At 42.3% G+C, this 20714-nt stretch overlaps 1 protein-coding gene across 1 annotated transcript in view; it reads left to right on the top strand.

Moving 5' to 3' along the window:
* Positions 1 to 20714, top strand: part of SLC6A11 (solute carrier family 6 member 11) — a 164172-nt gene that overhangs the window by 63031 nt on the left and 80427 nt on the right. The window contains exon 7 of the mRNA XM_070738603.1: positions 12381 to 12515. Coding sequence (XP_070594704.1) covers positions 12381 to 12515 — 135 coding nt within the window. The remainder of the gene's footprint in view (positions 1 to 12380; positions 12516 to 20714) is intronic.

Here is a 20714-nt window from a genome sequence, read left to right as displayed (position 1 = left end):
TCCATGCCCATCGCAGATTCCACCTCCTCCCGCTGCTGCTCTGCTGTCACCGCCGCCGCTTGCGGGGTGCGAGGGAGGGCTGGCCTTGCCCGCCGCTCTCGAAGGAACAGGCGGCCGAGCAGAATGGTGCGCCAGGCACGGCGGCTCTTCTGAACGATGGAAGGCGTCCTGTACAAGTGGACGAATTACCTCACAGGTATATTATATATACACCTACGGAGGTTCTTCGAATCATTCAGGTCGGGGGGTTTTGTGTCCTGAAGGCGCTCTTTTTGCTTTCTCCCTACTACGGTAACTGGGTTTTTGCCTTTCAAGACACTTCTCTTCTCCTCCCAGAAGCTTTTTACTCTCTTATTATCTTTTTTGCTCTCTTATTATCATCCATAGATTATAGTGATTAGGTCTTTCAGGATGGAAAAGTAACCAAAAGGGTATTTAAAATTGTCCTGTAATTGATCTCATCATTATTAGGTGTATCAGTAAGTAGGATCAACTTCAGGAAAGTTTGTACGTTTTAAGATGAGTGATGGTACTTCATGAATTTCAAGATTCTGTTTGCTTCATCACATAACCTGAATTATCCTCAGGATAACTCATAAGAATCTTAAGGTTTATATAGAAATGTAATATTACTGCTTATTAGACATGATAGTTTCTTGAAATAGTTTGGAATTTGGGGCATTTGATTAGGTATCTATTGATTGAGGTTGTTATTTAGAATTTAATTATAATTTATAGGCCACTTGATTCCCCATACCTTTGGGAGATTTATAATTAAAAATAAGAAGGGAAAATACCAGATTTGAATCTTCAGATCTTTGTTGTTGCTTACTATTTGAAAGAGATACTTTACTCTGCATCTTGTCAATACTGTAATATATAAAAGAGTAGAATTAGACTGGAATTAAAGACATGCCCACACACATTCTGGAAGAGGTCAAGTTGCTTCCATAATTTTACTAAGAAAACTATGTAATTTACTCCATGAAGTCTTTAAAGTTGGATTTGAAAACCCCCCAATATTTTTTTCTTTTATGGAGTCACCTGGGGGCAAAGGATAACATTCTCTTTAGGGTTTAGCAAAGCCTCATTTGCATCCAGAACCAGAAAGCTTTGCTGATTGGTGCAATTACAGCCGTAAATTACCGTACTTGATCAGGGTTTTGGCTTGACAACTGGGCCACTGCCTTTGGTTGATACTGTTGTCCCTTTCTTGTTTTGCTCTGTGCAAGTCAATATATGGAAATTGTTAAATTGGGCTTGATATGGATGATAGTTTGGTATTTATATAGTTCAAACTTCTACTTTTGCTTTCTTATGATTCTTTTTGTCCCTTAAACGATAGCCAGAACAGATGTGGCAGAGGCAGAAATAATTGCAGGGCATCAAAAAGTCTTTGCTTCAGCTCCTAGTAAGTCCCAGTTGTAGAGTCTTCTCCAGGACCAGCTTGGTTCTATGTAGTGTAAGATATGAAATGCATGGGGTTCTTTTTAAAACGTTAGGTATTTCAAATATTACTTTGTAATTTGAAACAGTAAAGGATGTGTGTGTGTTTATATTTAAAACAAGTCCTTTATTGTATTTCAAGGTTGGGCATCAATTATATCTGCTTTTTAGAACGTTTCATATTAATTTTTAATTGTGTTTTCAGTAAATATTTAAATGGGGCATGTTGGTACAATATAACATATATAGTCTGTATATACTGTAGAGCCGGGGTGGCACAGCAGGTAGAGTGCTGTACTCAGGCCACTAAAGCTGACTGTAGATCTGTAGGTCAGCGGTTCAAATCTCATCACCGGCTCAAGGTTGACTCAGCTTTCCATAGTTCCGAGGTGGGCAAAGTGAGGACCCGGATTGTGGGGGCAATACACTGGCTCTGTTAAAAAGTGCTGTTGCTAACATGTTGTAAGCCGCCCTGAGTCTAAGGAGAAGGGTGGCATAAAAATTGAATAAATAAATAAATAAATCCCATCCATCCATAAACAGGAGGAAAAATGACAGTAATATTTATGGACAATTAAATATCTTTATTGAAAAATTGGTAGACATTTATTGTTAGTCTATATAGAGATGAGGATATAAGAGTAGGGCTAGAAAGGGGCCATGAGCTTCTTGATTTAAAACCTAGGCTGTTTTTCCTGGGCCAGATTATATCTGACCATAGGCTATCAAATGCAAGAGTCCTAGTCTTGTCTACTGAGATCATGTTGCTTTGCAGGAAGTATCTGAAGAAGCAATCCAGAATTCATCCAGAAAGGTATTCCATCCCTTGCTTAAGACTTAAGATCTAGGACAGGTGTCAGCAATCTGCAGTTCCAGAGCCGCATGGGGCTCTTTGGGTCCTCTGCTCTGGCTCCCTGTTGGATGATCCTACCACTGGTTGACCCCACCCTTCGCCCTCCCCTCTTAGTCACTCTTCGCCTGGCCTGAGAAGATAAAGTCAATGGTGGGGGATGGAGAAGCAGCCAGGGCAAGGACAGAGAGATACAGAGAGGGAGGGAGAGGGAGGGGGACAGAGATAGAGATGTCAAAAGGGTTTTGTGGTTCCTGATGGTTTTTAACAACCGGTTCTCTGCCGTAATGACCAGCTGGGTAGGTGTGGCTTGGGGGTCATGTGACTGGTGGAAGTGAGTGATGTATTGGCTATGCCCATCCAGGTGGACTAGTGGAATGTAAGTAAAGCTGGACATTCTAAAATGTCAGAACCTTTTAATATGATGTCTTTAAAAGCAACTGCTTTGATCTGATTTGCTTCAGTTGGGATTAAAAGGTGTTGAGTGGATTGTGGGGGTTGTCATAATCTAAGTTCTGTCCCTTTTGTATATGTATGCAGCATTGACACATAGCAAAAGAGTTAACCTGCACCATCATCTTGTAGATTTTAACCTCATCCCCAACACACATATACTTTGTAGATGTTGCAAGTTAAAAATATTATTTTTTTCAAAGGATTTCTTGAACTCTATTTTATTAATGAAAAGGGCAGGCTGGACAAATGATGCAATTTAAGAGTTTACCCAGACCCTGGAGAATATGGATCTGAATGAGAGTATGGATCTGGATGGAAAGAAACTGGCTACATGAGACATGAGACATGAGTGTCTCTGAGTTTTGGGACTCTCAGATCTGAAGAATTACTGTATTGCATTTTTGACAATGTTACTGTATTGTATTTTTGACAATATGGAGATCTTCCTACACTTGGGATTCCTGCTTAAAAGAGTAGATAGCAGCCGAAATATTTGTACAGTATATGTTTACAGTTCACTGTGCTTTCCTTTATGATGTCATATTTGCACTATAGTAATAAACATACTTGACCAAAAGATTTAACAAAATGACTCATATTATTAATATGTCAAACAAGTGTACCTTGTTGTAGTGGCAGGGTTTAATTTTTTTTTGTGAAAGGTAAATTTAATACATAATTGGTATGTCGCAAAATAAAGTAGTTTTAAAATGGCGGGGGGGGGGGCAGACACTTAGGCTGTATGGGGCCCCAAAATTCCTGATGGCGGCCCTGGCTATAGGTTCACCATCACTGGTTTATAACATAAATTTAATTGTGATAAGCACAATGTGGTAAAATCTATTTATCTAGTGTGTTCATTCTACTATTGTCATTCCTAAATTGGAAACTATTACCATTACCATTGATGTTTCTCCGTATCATATAATATATGTAGGTATATGCACAATTTTGTATTATTTATTTATTTATTTAGTCATTTTTATGTAGCATATATTGGATGTGGAGACCATATAAGAGCTGTATGCAATGAAATTTCATTTTAATGTATATCGATTAGTGTACATTCAGAGTGACCATAAAGTTATTCTAAGTCTGTGATCACAAAGAGAAACATAAAAAAGAGCCAGTGTTAAGAAGAGAGCCAGTTTGATGTAGTGATTAAGGAACCAGTCTAGAAACAAGTGTTGGTTTAGTAACAAAGCTAGATAGGTGACTTTAAGCCAGTGGTGGTTTGCTACTGGTACACACTGGAGCTCTGTTCTGGTAGTAGCTGCCAGATTGCACAATTTGCACGTGACCACTCCAGTGCCATTTCTGCTGATCCAGTGCCATCTTTTTTTCTGAATTTTTGGGTCTTTTTTGCTTTCTGCGCATGTGCACAAGCAAAATCTCATGAGGGGACACTCATGTGCATGAGGTTTCGGTGATTTTTTTGCTTCTGTGTATGCGTGGAAACAAAAAAATTGCTGAAATCGCATGTGTGAGAGCGAGCGTCCCCTCGTGAGATTTAGGTGTGGTTTTGTTTCCTGCACATGCGCGGAAGCAAAGTCATGTGTGGGTGCATGTGCACAGGCACACACGGGTCGCATGCATGACTGCTCGAATCAACAGGATACCGCTGCTTTAAGCCACTCACTGTCTCTCAACCCTAGGAAGCAGGCAATGGGAAACCACTTCCAAACAGGGACTTATCTGGGCAGTTAGCAAGAATCAAGGCTGAAAGTGCTAAAAAAAATTAAGAATCAAAATCTGGTTCTTCTATAACTACTGTTTTAATTTTAATGGAAATACATTTTTATTAGCATTAATGAATATGTACAATAGCAGCTTCGTATATAGTTTCAAAAGTATTTGCTTCTGTCGAAAGAAGTGAACATATATACTTCACAGTTGAACTTGAGAATCTTTGGTGTGTCATTGACAAACTAGGTAAGAGGAACTGATGATCATACCTAGTGTGGTAATGAAATGTGTGTAAGAAAACCACCAAGGTCGGAGAGTGCCAAGGACCCCACAGCTATTAATTATTTCATATTCTAGCACTGGCATTTACCATCCAAATACTTATGAATGTGATGGTTTTATGTACCAAATAGAGAAATTGATTTCTCATAATCTTGAGAAATCTAACTACATTGAGAAATATAGTAACCTTTGAATATGATATTGCCAGGTAAAAAGTCATCCATATAACAAATTCCTTTTGTTTTAGATGGCTTTTGTTGGGAAGAAAAACAAAAGACAATTAAAAGAATTGGTTTGGGTTGCTTTAGTCAGGAATTGAAAAAATATGGAGCAGTAGCTTGATATTGCTTTTGAGTGTGGATAAAGATGTTTGGTGAGATTTCCCCCCCTCCCCCAATTTCACTCCTTTTTAATACTGTTTTATCATCTCAATGGAGGCTGTGCAACAAGCTGACTTAAAAACATCATTGTATCAAGGGTTATGCTACCCTGTGATGTGAACGAACCTGTAATTGAATGAAATAGCCTTTTCAGATTACTGTTCTATTGTGATTTTTTTTAAAAGATGTGATTATATGGATAGCAGTTATTGAAAAGTATCATCCAGCTGTATCCCCCAAATGGTGCTATTATCTAACCAAATTAATGTGTAGAGATGTTATGTCTTCTTTTTGTATCACTTAGAATGTCATACACCTTAGAGAAAAAGCGAAATATAGTTCATGTCATCCAGGAGCTTGTGGCCACTTAAACATAAACATCCCATCTTAGTATTTCCACAAGACCTTTTTGTTTATACCTTTTATCATGCTTCTCTGCCCGGGCAGTAAATCAAGCATCAGCTGCCCGAGTCTTCAGAGAGGGGCGGCATACAAGTCTAATAAATTATTAATTATTATTATTATCTCCTGCTGCTTCTCTCTTAAGCCCATTGTGAGGATAGGCCTGGTAGAAGTATTCAGACAGGACACAGGCAGATAAGGATCTTTACTGCAGTTGGGAGCAGAACAAAACCAAAGAGCTGATTGCCAAATCAGAAACATTAGTGGAAGAAGAATTTGACAGTAATTTTTCAGTGACAAAGACTTGAAATAGAAAAAAGGATAAAGCAATGGGAAATGCATTCATAGGTTCCTGTAGCTCTGTCCATGTGCAATCATGTAATTTATTTGCCACTATCTGAAATAATAATTCATGATAAAAGTAGGAATAAAGTGGGGAGTTTCTGTTATCATTTCTTAGCAAACCTATTTTATGTCTGTAATTGTATACATCACATTTAAACAACTAAGTTAAAGAAATGTTATTTAACATTTCTTTAACTCTAAATGTTATTTAGAAAACAGAAGATTTATGGGCATGATATAAACAAAGCAATGGAGTGAAATTTATGGTAGGCGGTTCTGTGTTCTGGACTCAATTTGCTTTCAAGCTTCAGTGATATAGTCTGTGAAGATTGAACTGACATCCTGTATTGTAAGGAGAGCACAAGAAATCTATTTTTAACTTTTGCAGCTAAATTCACCATACTAAGTGCTTCTATTCTCTCAGCTTGCTAGAAGTATAACATATGGTTACTCTGATTCTTGTCTTTTGAACTGGGCCACAAGGTTAAACCTGCTCTTTTTGCATGCTGTGCACTGTGATTTGTGATCACAGAAGATTAGTTTTTAATTAAACTGTTCCAGCAGATGCAGCAAGTCTTCACATTTACTTTATTTTCTCAATGTAGACATGGATGTTGCTGCGACATAGCAATGGAAGAACTATTTTGAGCATTGATATGCAAATTTGTACATCAAGCAATTAGAAGTAATTAAAGCAGGATGTAGTGTAATTAGAAACTGTTTTGTTCTAATTTTATTCAGAGAGGTTTGACATGTTGTGGAAAAGTTTTTAAAATAAAAGCATAGGCGGTGCCTACTGCTTATTGAGATGTACGCAGGAAAAAATAACAATAAGGACTGTGTCAGGGTTCCAAATAGCATCTGAAATTAAATCAGAGTCCCAGGCACGGATTTCCTCAAAGTTCCAATTTATTAACAGAGCCATGTTGGTATATCTGTGAGAAACCCGAATCTAAAACCATGAGGTTTTCTACCCAGTTTAAGGTTCATTCCCTTGCTCCCACATCTTGATTGATCATCACATTGATCAGTCGCCTTCTGCCAACGTGTCCGCTATTCACATCAGATTCCAGGCAGGTACTGATGAAAGGCATACAATTCTGTGAGATGCTTTATTTGTGAGCTTTACTTCCTAAATCTGCTTCAGAAAGCCTAAAGCAGCCATAGATGCTTGAAACAAAATAAAGCTGCTTCAAGAAATTATAAAAGTCCTCAAAACATGGATGTGTATATATTGAAGTACCTTCCACTGGAAAAGCTTGGGTATGAAATAATAATAATAATAAAATCAATAAAAATTAAAATATGAGGATTCAAGGGGGCAAATATAATAGGTATAACCAGGGTTGTGCAGCAAGTGGAATGGCATGGAGCACCATTCCATGGGTGGAAATGAAGCTGCACACGCGTGCGTGTGTGCTCCACCCCCCCCACCCCCCCGGAGCATTCCAGAAAGGCTGCGAATTGCTGCCCTTTACTGAGTATAACACTCTCATTCACTGAAGGCCTGGATGAAGAATCAGTCTTTTAGACCAGCGTTTCCCAACCAGTGTGCCGCGGCACACTAGTGTGCCGCGAGACATGGTCAGGTGTGCCGCGAAGCTCCTAGGGAAGCTCCAGCTGGGCGGGGTGCTGCTGGTGCCGGTACCTCCGACCTGGAGCTCCCACTCGCAGCTACCCCGGCTACTGTCCGATGCCGCTGTTGCCGGCGCTATCCTGCTGGGCCCCAAAGAAGGAAGGCAGGAAAAAGGAAAGAGAGAGAGAAAGAAAGAGAGATAGCAAGAGAGAGAGAGAGAAAGAGAGAGAGAGAGAGAGACATAGCAAGAGAGGCAGAGAGAGAGAGAAAGAAAGAAAGAGAGATAGCAAGAGAGACAGAGAGACAGATAGAGAGAGATGGCAAGAGAGACAGAGAAAGAGAGAGAAAGAAAGAGAGATAGCAAGAGATAGAGAGAGAGAGCAAGAGAGAAAAAAGCAAGAGAGGGAGCAAGAGAGGGGGAAGGAGGGAGAGAAAGACATAGAGGGAGGGAAGGAGGGAGAGAGAAAGAGCAAAAAAGAGAGGAAGGAAGAAAGAAAGAGGGATGGAGAGAGAGAAAGAAGGGAAGGAAGAGAGAGAAAGAGAGGGAGAAATAGAGCGAAAGGGAGGAAGAGTGAGATTTTTTTTTGTCCAATTTTTTTTAGCCCCCCCCCCCCCCCCCCCGGCTCAATTTTCCCCAGGATTTTGAAAATATGAATAATGTGCCGCGGCTCAAAAAAGGTTGGGAAACACTGTTTTAGACAACAGCAGACTGGGTGGCCATCCATTAGGGGGAACCTCATTCCAGAAGGCAGGAGTTGCTAGAGAAAAGATTTTGGGGTGTAGAGAAATCACAACTAACAGCAACTGTCAATGAACTACATTTGAAAATATCTATGTATTTGGTTTGGAATTAGTTAAAAGAGATAACAGTACAAATAAACCAAGGCCATACAACATTTTTGAAATAAATGTTGCGCAATGGGTTAGATGATCACATACCATCACCTATACCGCTAGAAAAAGGAGAGACAAGGTGGCTGTTTGTGTATATGCATTGGGAAAAGAACTTATAAAGCAGATGAGAAAAACTGGGAAAAGGATACAAATTTATAATTATTTAAACAGATCAGATCATAATGTCATTCTTCTACATACAAAGTGCCTGATTCACAAAAAAATACGTAGCTCTGAAATAATTTTTTAGTACAGGTTGGCCTCACTTAATGACTGCCGTGATTATGCAATGATTAGGGTTAGGGTTAGATTTAGGGTTAGGGATTAGGGAGGCTGGGGAGGGCAAAAACAGGACACATGAGGGTTTAGCTGGCCAAAAATGGATCCATTTTCATAAAAACAAGATGTGCAGAGAGTTTGGCAGGCCTGCAGAATACTCCTGGGAGCAAAGAAGGCAAAAGCTGAATGTGTGGAGGCCAAAAACTTATTTTCTTGTTTTTTTCTTCAAAGACTAGGTGAATCTTATACTCCCGTGCATCTTATAGTACAAAAAATACTGTAATCCAAAAATATCAAGATAGCCTTATCTTGATATTTTTATCCTGCTCTAGACAATCACTTGTCAAGTGTTTTATGAACATAGAATTCTTTATTGGCCAAATGTGATTGGACACACAAGTAATTTGTCTTTGGTGCATATGCTCTCAGTGTACATAAAAGAAAAATATACATTTGTCAAAAATCATGAGGTACAACACTTAATGATTGTCAGAGGGTAAAAATAAGCAATCAGGAAACAATCAATATTAATATAAATTGTAAGGATACAAGCAACGTGTTACAGTCATACCGTCATAAGTGGGAGGAGATGGATGATAGAAACGATGAGAACGCTAATAGTAATGGTAATGCAGCCTTAGTGAATAGTTTGACAGTGGTTAGCAGAGTGATGTCGTTTGGGGAAAAAACTGTTCTTGTGTCTAGTTGTTTTGGTGTGCAGTGCTCTATAGTGTTGTTTTGAGGGTAGGAGGTAGAACAATTTATGTCCAAGATGTGAGGGTAAATATTTTAATGGCTGTCTTTTTGAACTGCACAGTATACATGTCCTCAGTGGAAGGGAGGTTGGCAGTAATTGTTTTTTCTGCAATTCTGATTATCTTATGAAGTCTGTGTCTGTCTTGTTGGGTTGTAGAACTGAATCAGATAGTAACAGAGGTGCAGATGACAGACTCAATGATTCCTCTGTAGAACTGTATCAGCTGTTCCTTGGGCAATTTGAGCTTCCTGAGTTTGCACAGAAAGGACATTCTTTGTTGTACTTTTTTAATGACATTTTTGACTATTTTAGATTGTGAGATATGATAGGACCTAGAAATTTGAAGGTTTCTACTGTTAATACTGTGTTGTCTGGTATTGTAAGAGGTTGTAGAATGGGAGGGTTTCTGCTAAAGTCTACCACCATTTCTATAGTTTTGAATGTGTTCAGTTCCAGATTGTTCCAGTTGGCTACTTGTTCAACCTCCTGAATGTATGTAGTTTCATCATTGTCTTGAATGAAATCAATCATTGTTGTATCATCTGCAAACTTCAGTATTTTAACAGATGGATCATTAGAGATGCAATCATTGGTATATAGAGAGAAGTGGTGCGAGCACACAGCATTGGGGTGGTGGTGTGGGGTGCTGTGCTAATTGTACAGATATCTGATGTGATTTTGCCTAGCTTCACCTGCTGCTTTGTGTCTGTTATGAAGCTTGTGATCTAATTACAAGTGTTTTCAGGTACTGCTAGCTGATTTAGTTTAATTAGAAGAATGTCCAGTATGATGGTATTGAATGCTAAACTAAACTCTACAAAAAGGATCCTAGCACAGATCTTTGAAGATTCAAGATGTTGTAGGGTGTAGTGCAAAGCCATATTAACAGCATCATCTGTTGATCTATTTGCTCGGTATGCAAATTGTAGGGGATCTAACAGTGGATCTGTGATGTTTTCAAGTGGGACATCACTAGCCTTTCAAATGTTTTCATAACTACAGATATTAGAGCAACTGGTCTATAGTCGTTCAGTTCCTTGATGGAGGGCTTCCTCAGCACTGGGATGAAAGTAGAGCATTTGAAGCAAGAAAGAACATAGCACAGCTCTAGTGATTTGTTGAAGATTTGGGTGAAGATAAGGGGCAATTGGTCAGCACAGACTTTTAAGCAAGAAGGCATTATCTTATCTGGGCCTGGTGCTTTTCCTGGCTTTTGTCTGTGAAATGGGTCTTGCACTTCATTTTTTATGATTACCAGGAATTGTGAACCCAGTGGGATGGAGTCACTTGTAGGAGGTTTGACTGTTGTTGATATCCCTAGGATAGAGGTTGTAAGGATTGGTGGCTGTAGTTTCCTTTCAAACCTGCAGTAGAACACATTCAAGTCATCTGCCAGTTGCTGATTTACTTCAGCTTGGCAAGGTGACTTGCCTTAACCAGTGATGTTTTTAAGAGTGTCCCACATGTTTGCTGGTTCATTTCTTAAGAACCGATTCCTTAGCTTTTCAGAGTAGCCTCTTTTTTCTGCTCTGATCTTCCTTATTAGTATATTTCTGGCCTGAGTGTACAGCATTTTATCACCTTTTCTGTAGGCTACCTCTTTGGAACTTGTAGCTGCTTAATATTAGCTGTGAACCAAGGTTTATTGTTACTGTATTATTGTTACTGTATATTGCAGGTTTCTGCTTGGTATACATAGGTCTTCACAGAAGCTGACATATGATGAACTCTTTGTTCATCCAGGTCTGCGGAGGTATCTTCAAAAATATTCCAGTCTATGCAGTCAAAGCAAGCCTGTAGCTTTAACTTTGCCTCTTTAGTCCAAGACCTCACTGATTTAATTGTTGGGTTTGTGGCCTTAAATCTTTGTCTGTAAGTGGTGCCTGTTTGTCTGTAAGCAGGTACAATGACCAGAGAGATCCATAGCTTCTCATTGTAAGGACTGATAAACATATTTTATTGATGTGTAGCAGTGGTCTAAAGTATTCTTGCCTCTGGTGGGACAATTGACATGCTGAAAATTTTTTGGAAGCTCTATTTCTTAAGTTAACTTTGTTAAAATTACCTAGAATAATGGCCAGTGAATCTGGGTATTTGGCTTCATCCTTCATAATCTATCAGCTAGAGTTTGTAAAGCCTTGTTTACACAGACTTGTGGTGGGATATACACCACAATTAGTAGAAATGATGTGAACTCCTGTGGAGAATAAAAAAGTTTGCAGTTGATAAGTAAAGACTCTTAAATTTTCATCACAGAATTTGTGTATTATAGTTATGCCCTGAGACCAGTTGTAGTTCTACAATCTGGTTTTAGTATTGGATTCAACTGTTTTGTTACTGCTGTTAGCCGCCCCAGTCTGCGGAGAGGGGCGGCATACAAATCCAATCAATCAATAAATAAAAAAATAAATAAATAAATAAATAAAATAAAATAAAAAAATCCTGTCAGCTCGAAGTATCTGAAACCCTGGTATATGCATACTATTGTCATACATTTCCTTGTTTAGCCAAGATTCAATAAAGAATAGGGCAGATGTGTTATAACAATCAGAATTGCATCCGTTTAAAAGGAGTATTTCATCTATCTTATTAGCAAGTGAATGTAAATTGGTAAGGAAAATAGAAGGGAACATATCTTTTTTAATTCCCTTATTCCCTAGACTATTTAAAATTTGTGGCCTTTTAAATCTTTGTCTCTGTCAACTGCGTTTGCTTTTGATAATCTATAGTTCCGGGGAATTAGCTTCCTCCTGTGTTAGAATCTCCTCCATGTTGATAAAGACAGGTGGGGATGAGTTTACAGAGAGCCTTAAAGAAATGTTCCCTAATTCTTAGTGGATGGTCTCGTGAATATGATATCCATCGAAAACTACAGAGAATAATGGAAAATAAAGAAACTATTTGGGAACATTTCAACAAGGCAGCCTTTGTGGATGTCATCTTGGATCATTAGGGTATTATGTGACATGAAGTAAATGATTATTGGTAAAATGATGTGTTCTTTGGTTTTTCACTCTTTTTTCATAGGTTGTATATGTAACCGCTACATTTCCATACGTCATGCTGCTGATTCTACTGATTCGAGGAGTAACATTACCTGGGGCTTCTGAAGGAATAAAATTCTACTTATATCCTGACCTATCTCGTCTTTCTGACCCACAGGTAGGAACTTATAACACAAATTTATTAAACATTATATGCATTGTTTTCTGTCCTGTCTTTTTTCATCAGATTCTTAACTATAAAGATCCACACTTTCCACTACATGCTGAAAGCAAAGAAACATAGCAACGTGGCTCAGTTTTTCTGAATAATGTCATAGACCCATGGTGGTGAACCACGAGTGCCACAAGTGGTACATGGAGCCAAATCAGTGCACATTCAAGCTCAGGTCCGGCATACATGTATGCACCAGCCAGCTGGGTCCACTGGGAGTCAGGAAACAGCCTGTTTTCAGCCTCCAGAGGGGATGAGGAAGGCACATTTTTCGCCCTGCCCAGGCTACTAGAAAGGCTATAAATCCTGAGGAAAGAGAAAAATAGGCATGGCATCTCATACCGGGTGGAAGGTTTTCACATGCACATGCATGCCCCCCACATGGAATTATGGGTGTGGGGGGGCAGGTACATGCACAACTCTCCATGCTCCCCTTTTGGCCCCGCAAACCAAAAACGTTTCACCATCACTGCCATAGATCCTTCGCACAATGTATGATCAAATTTCTAGCAAAATCTGAATATCCTTTCTTTCAAACTGAGCCTATGGTAAAAATGATACCTGTAGCAAACCAGTAAAGTCTGGGCTATGAATAAAACTCAGGCCTGGCTTTGCATTTTAAATTATCAGCTATCATGTCATTCAATAAGAAGAATGAAACTGATTGCTTGTGATGGAGATGATTCGGACCCTAACATTCTAGAACCATTATGATCTGTTTTTTTTCCTTTGGCGTTCAAACATCATCATAGGGAAAATAGAAGGGCTTACATGGTTTGTTTGTTTATTTAATTATTTATTATTTATTTAATTAATTAATTAGCTTTGTATGCCACCCCTTTCTGTAGACTCATGCATAGGTTACATGCATTTTACTGCTTAGTTTTATAGCTGAGATGGACCGTTGAACTTACCTGAACGGTCTTCTCGATGCACTGCAAGGAGAGTCCAACGTGGGTATTTCTCCAGTCTCATTGGAGGGACTGAGTTTTAATTATAAACATTATGCAGGTACCGCCCCCTAGCCCACCAGTCATAAAAAAACGAAGGAGCAGTAAACTATAAACTTTTTATTAACAACTGGAAGGCAAAACTGATCAAAAATAACCTCAATAATGTCAGGAAAGAGCCCTTGGTCCACCAATCGGGTGGGTTTGGACTCTCCTTGCAGTGCATCGAGAAGACCGTTCAGGTAAGTTCAACGGTCCTTCTCCAATGCACTTGCAAGGAGAGTCCAATGTGGGATGTACCCAAGACATAATAAACGGGAGGGAAAACTAGGGCCAAGGGCGTTCATGTGGAACACACCCTCTGCAACACCCTCCTCCCAAATGCTGCCTCCGCGGAAGCAAAAGAGTCAATCCGGTAATGCTTAATGAAGGTAGATGGAGCTGCCCACGTGGCTGCTCTACAAATCTCTTCGATCGAAGCTTGTGTAGCCCAGGCTGCCGAAGCCGCCGCACTGCGCGTTGAATGTCCTGTTATTCCCTGAGGAACAGTCTGTCCTGATGCCTTATAAGCTTCAGTGATGCAGTCTCTTATCCAACGGCTAATAGTCTGTGAGGACACTCTAGTGCCTCCTCCATGTGAAGAAAAGGAGATAAACAATGTTTCCGATGTTCTGGAAGTCTGTGTCCTACGAGTATAAATTTTAACAGCACATCTCACATCCAATTTATGCCATCTGAGTTCAGATGGATGTGTGCCATGTGTACAGAAATCTGGCAATACTATTTCTTGTGTTCTATGGAAGCCAGAGTTCACCTTGGGAATGAAAGAAGGGTCCAAACGAAGAACCACTCTATCCGGATGGAATAGACAGAGGTCAGGCCTCACTGACAGGGCCGACAGCTCCGACACCCTCCTGGCCGAAGTAATAGTGACTAGAAAGGCCGTTTTGATGGATAAGAAGCACAGCGGTACCGTCCTCAACGGTTCGAAGGGTGGAGCTGTCAAGGCCTTAAGTACAAGCGGTAGGTCCCAGGAGGGGAACCTATGAACAGTAGCCGGTCTAATATTCGACGCTCCTTTTAAGAAATCCCTAATCCAAGGGTGTCGTGACAAAGGCCGGTAATAGTCCTGACTTAATATTGTAGATAACGCCACCACGTGGCGTCGCAAAGTGTTTGGAGCCAATCCCTTATCCAATCCTGCCTGAAGGAAGGTTAGAACGGTCCCCGGCAGGGCTGATATAGGGTCGATTGTCTGGACTCCGCAGAATGTGCAGAAGGCTGACCACGTCAACTGGTAGATTCACCTCGTAGATGGTCTGCGCGCTGCCTGCATAGTAGCTATGACCGTGTCCGGGAGATGTAGCCGTCTTAGATGGTCCCCCTCAAGTGCCACACAGTCAGGCTCCACCACTGAGGTTCCGGGTGTGCAATGCATCCCTGGCTGAGGGCTACCAAATGGTCTGGGATCTTCCAATGTGTAGAGATGGATAGCTCCATCAGGTCCAAGAACCAAGCTCGTCGAGGCCAGAAGGGCGCTACGAGTAGTACCTCGGCTCGTTCCTGTATGATCTTCTGCAGAACCCTCTGTAGTATGCGAATAGGCGGGAACGCATACAGGAGTCCCTCTGACCAGGGCAGACGCAACGCATCCACTCCCTCCGTTCCCGGAGATGGGAACCGGGAAAAGAAGTGTGGCAGCTGTGCGTTGTGACACGTTGCAAACAGGTCCAAGATCGGTGTGTTGAATCGATTTGTCATTTTCCAGAACACTCTGGTGTCCAGCTTCCACTCTGCCGGGTCCAGAGTCTTGCGGCTCAGCCAGTCCGCCCACACATTCTCTTTCCCTGATATGTGTTCGGCTGAGAGAGAGGCCAAATGGACCTCTGCCCATTTGAACAGAGATTCGGCCTCCTGCATCAGGCGTCTGGACCTGGTCCCCCCTTGGTGATTTATGTAGGAGCGGGCTGAGACATTGTCCGTTAGAATCAGGACATGGCTGCCCCGCACCAAGTGGGAAAAACTGTGGAGTGCCAGGGACACTGCCTTCAATTCCAAGAAATTGATGTTGATGTCCCCAAAATCCTGAGTCCTCCACAGACCCTGGGCCACGCTGGATGAGAGGTGGGCTACCCACCCCATCAGGCTGGCGTCTGTCGTAATAGTGACAAAATCCTGCCCTCGAAATGGTGATCCTCGCTGGATGGCTGTTGAAGTCCACCATCGCATGGACCTCCTGACCCCTGCCGGGAGAACCACTTGTGTATTGGTGTGACTGGTCTTCCTCCTTTGGAAGGGTAGCAGGAACCATTGGAGAGGGCGCAGGTGTAACCTGGCCCAAGGCACCACATCTATGCAGGACACTAGCGTGCCCAAGGTCTTTGACAGGAAGGCTAGTGAATGCCTTGGTTGGTATCTCAATTCCTGGGTCAGAGTTCGGACATTGGTCTGCCTGTCCTGTAATAGGAATACCTGGCACAATTCCGTGTCTATGGTGGTGCCCAGGTGAGCCAAGCGGGTTGTCAGTGTTAAGTGGCTCTTGTCCCAGTTTATGGCAAACCCGTGTGTTTGTAGGGTGGTCAAGGTAAGGTGAAGATCTCGTTGTGCCTGGTCCCAGGACTTTGACAATATCACAATGTCGTCGAGGTATGCCATAAGGCACACCGACCGGTGTCTTAAGGTGGCCGTAAGGACGTCTAATAATTTTGTGAATGTCCTTGGTGCCGATGAAAGGCTGAATGGCATTGCTCGATATTGGTAATGAGATCCGTTTAAGCAAAACCGGAGGAATTGTCTGTGTGCCAGGAGTACCGGTACATGTAGGTAGGCCTCCCTGAGGTCGATAGAGGTGAGCAGGTCCCTTGGGCGTATGGACTGTAGAATAGATCTCAGGGAGTGCATTTTGAACTTTTGATAATGCACATACAGGTTCAACCGCTTTAGATTTAAAATCAAACGAACCCCTCCTGAAGATTTGGGGACCAGGAAAATGACTGAGTAGAAGCCTTTTCCCCTCAGGTGTACCGGAACCTCCTCTATCGCCTCTATCTCCAATAGATGCTCTATTTCTTTGTGTAATAGGGCCCTCTTTTGCGGGTCCAGCACCTGAGGACACTGGAGGAATCTGTTTGGGGGCAAACGGAGAAAATTTATCCTCAACCCCTGGGTTGCTGTGTCCACTGCCCAGGTGTCGAGGGATGTGGCCCTCCAGGTGTCGGCCAAGTGCAGAAGCTTGCCCCCCAGAGGGTAGAAGACTCCCGAGTCACTTAGCTCTCTTGGATCCTTTGAAATTTGATCCCCTGTAGGGATGGCGTCCCTGCTGATAGGGTCTGCCTTGGTCCGCAAAGTACGGCCTGTCTGAGCAGTATCCTCCCTGGTTGAAGGAGCCCTGGGGAGATGTCCTCGACCCCTGAGAGACGGCTGAGGAGGGCTCGGCACAAAATGGCTGCCTTCTGTAAAATGAGGTGAACCGTCTTTCCCCTCTCCTGCCGGACCGTGGGAGCACCTTCTTCTTATCCTTATCCTCGATAAGGACTTTCTCCAGGGAATCCCCGAATAATTTCTCCCCCTGGAAGTGAGCGGAGGCCAGGCGCCATTTTGATTTAACGTCCGCCTGCCAGCTTCGGAGCCAAATTAATCTGCGGGAGGACAGGGAGGATGCCAGTGCGCGGGATGCGAATTTGGCCGTATCCAATGTGGCATCCGCCGAAAATTCCGTAGCCGCCAACAGTTTAAGTCCTGGCGGAGCTTGTGGTTCTCCTGGCTCACCCGTGATTGGATGTCCTGTATCCACAGGATAGTTGCCCGATTGAAGTATGAGGCAGCCGAAGCGGCTCGTAAGGCCCAGGCTGCCATCTGGTGTGTCTTTAGAGCCATGTTTTCGGCCCTCTTATCCTCCGCCTTCAGCCCCTCAGAGACCTCGGATGGCACCAGGGCGGTGGAAACTAAGCCTGCCACCGGAGGGTCTATGGTTGGAGGGGTTAACAGAGATTCCATCTCCTGATCGAAAGTATAGAACTTTCGATCAATCATATAGGGTCCTTGGGCTGCTGCTGGTGTTTCCCAAGGCTTTCTAATGTTGTCGAGAAATATATCAGAGGAAGGGATGTTCTCCGGTTCCTTCTTTGGCACCAAAAGCAAGACTCCTGTTGGGGCCTGTGCGGTGGCATCCTTGGCCTGCTTCCCCTCACCTGCCTCCTCAAAGGCCAGCTTGGCTTTATTTAGCATAATTCGAAAAAGAGAGGGCTTGAAGAGGCCTACTAGACTCAGGGGCTCGGACGGTTGTTCATCCCCTGATAGCCCCTCGCCATCCTCGCTGTCCTCCTCCTCAGGAAACAACTCCTCCTCCATCGATCCCTGAAGAGAAGCTGGAGATGGAGCAGCCCACAGATTCCTTTGTCGTGGTGGGTTCTGGACCACAGATGCCTGTTGTTGAGCACCAATTGTAATCCCCTGGGCATATGCGCTGGCGATTAAGTCCTGGAGATTCTGTGGCATGCTCTGCCAGGTATCTAGGGAACTCCTCAGGCCCACTGCAGAAGGTGTGAAAGTGGCAGTGGGCTGGCTAAACTGTGCTCCTCGATGTACGTTAAAAGTCTCAGGTGCTGCTAGTAGGGGGCGTTCAGGTGACCAATCCTGCTCCGTTGCCGAGCCTACAACCCCAGCAATGCCACTCAAGGGGGAGGCCGGAGGGGGCGTAGGCCCCAGAATACTAGATTGAGACAAGGCAACTGGTTGTTGTCTCTGGGACATTTCTAACTGTCTCTCCAGCGCCCTTATTTGTTTCTCAGCCTCCTTAAGGGAGGCTCCCTGAGAAGACTTTGACTTGGTCTTCTCAGCATGTGGTTTGTCCTTGGGGGTACCAGGCCTGATCGCGGTAGGCAACTCCTCCCCCGAATGAGCTGAGGTATCAGCCATAGTTTTTCACCTTCCCAGTAACACTCACGGACCCTCGGAAACCGAAGAATTGAGTCGATCACGCAGCTGATAAGGTAGAGACCAACGGTTACTGTCACTGCGGCTGCGCGTCGCTGGGTAGATCGGGGCGTGGCTGGGAGCCTTCCGAGCTCCGTTCGACCCCTGCCTGGCGTTGTCGGCAAAAAACCATGGCCGCCGCGCCGTTGCCTTAGCAACCGGTGGGAAACAAAACGGCTTCTCCCGCCGTTTTTGAAGTAAAATAATGGCGCCTGCCGCCTATCCGACGCCCCTGCGCCCGTGGCGTCTTCGCACCCATGGTAACAGGCGGGATGCGCAATGGCTTCTCACGCCGCTTTTTCCTTTGTTTTAATGGCGGCCGCTGCCGATTTAACGCTGTGGCGGCTCCGGCGTCCTCGCGCCTCTGCCCCAAGCTGATAAGGTCACCTTCAACTTCGGCTCTGGTATGTTCGTCGGGTGGGGGAGGGCCCACCGACGTCAACCGCCTCCAGTCAGCCGGGTGTGACTGCGGAGGTCAGCGACCCGGCCCGTCCTGCCGAGAGAATCTCCCCCCCCCACAGTCATTCCACCACCTGTGAAAAACAGGTGGGGGGGGGTCGGGCGTGACAGGCAAGGGGACAGAACCCACGGAGGGTCTGGTCCCCTGCTGCAAGGGAGGGAGCCACTCTTCCTAGAAGAAACCTGCAAAGAAAAGAAAAGAGAAAAAAGCATTAGTAATTAAGAGAAAGAAAGGTAAAATAAACCATAACATCAATTGTTTACTAATACTTGACATAGCGAGAAAACTCAAAAAGGTCCCTTTACTGGGACTGAGTTTTCATGACTGGTGGGCTAGGGGGTGGTACCTGCATAATGTTTATAATTAAAACTCAGTCCCTCCAATGAGACTGGAGAAATACCCACGTTGGACTCTCCTTGCAAGTGCATTGGAGAACAGCATGTGTGCTGCACTTGGAGAAGAAATATAGAAATACCATTGGTCATTTTATATTTCCTTTCTAAAAATGACAAATTCATCTGTCTTGCTGTACAGTTAATTTTCAGGTACAAAGACTGTATGCTTATTCATAGGTCTTTCCCTCTTATGTAGATAATTTAGTTATCCCTTTTCAAAATGACTAGTCACTTCTGACTTCTGAACTGAAAAAAGGAAATATGTTTTGGATTTAGTCACAAGTGAGAGGAATTGGAAGGAATATAGTAAAATTTATTCTAATGGTCTAACAGCAGTCTTAATTTGGATAACTATATTGACTGGATGGCCTTGTCATGCTATATCACGTGTTTGTTAATATAAAAAGTGATACAAGTCTGAATCTGAAATAATGGAAAGACCAAAGGTGTGTTTTGCAAATTATAAGGTTTCTCTCTCAGTCCAGTCTAGGGTTATTATGGCAATAAACTCAGGAAAATCCATTTGTATTCTACAGAGAAAAAGAAGAATAGAACTTCAAGAAATAAATGCTAAATAAATAGTAACATTCTGAGACAAAACTCTGAATACCATGTTTTCATTTACAATGTAAAATGAAATATTTTAAATACAATGTGAATTCATTAATCAGAATTACTTACAAAACATAGGTTTCTATCTAGTAGCTTTGCTTTGCAAAATTAAATGCAAATGTTTTGGCTGCTTTAAAACTAGAGGAGTCTGGAACAATTGATGTTTTTTTAATTAGTTTGAATATTTTTTGTAGAGGTCTATTCTATGTGATGAAACTAGTTTTATATGTTTTTACTTCTAATCTTTACTGTCATGCTTAACATGGGACTTTATTGTTTAATTAATATTTTTATTTTAAAGACAATATATGTTTTCTAAATACAGTAAAACCTCTGAAAGTTAACCACCCAAGGTACTGAACAATAATGGTCAACATGCAGAACAAGTACTGATATGTACACATGCCACATTTTATTGTACAGCTTTTCTTAGATAATGTCATACAGAAACACATACAGAAAACATAGGAAAATAATTCATACAATACTGTATCATACAAAATTAATACATTTACGTATGTATTTTTTTTCTCATGATTTGATCATTATGAAAAAAAGAGAGAGAATCAATTTTAATCTATTATTCTTTTTATGAGAAAAGGAGAAAGAACTCTCAATGCTGGCTATATCACTTGTTGTACCTGGGCATTTTTCTACAGCAAATGTCTTTGATTGCATTATCAAATGACTGATATCTTCAACTTTCAGAAAGTTGCAATTTCTATGTCTTCTCCATTTAATTCACTTGAGTTAG

The sequence above is a fragment of the Erythrolamprus reginae genome, chromosome 2 (genome assembly GCF_031021105.1).
Source record: "Erythrolamprus reginae isolate rEryReg1 chromosome 2, rEryReg1.hap1, whole genome shotgun sequence".
Lineage (NCBI taxonomy): Eukaryota > Metazoa > Chordata > Lepidosauria > Squamata > Dipsadidae > Erythrolamprus > Erythrolamprus reginae.
The sequence above is the reverse complement of the archived record's forward strand: the minus strand, read 5'-3'. Positions and strand labels throughout refer to the sequence as shown.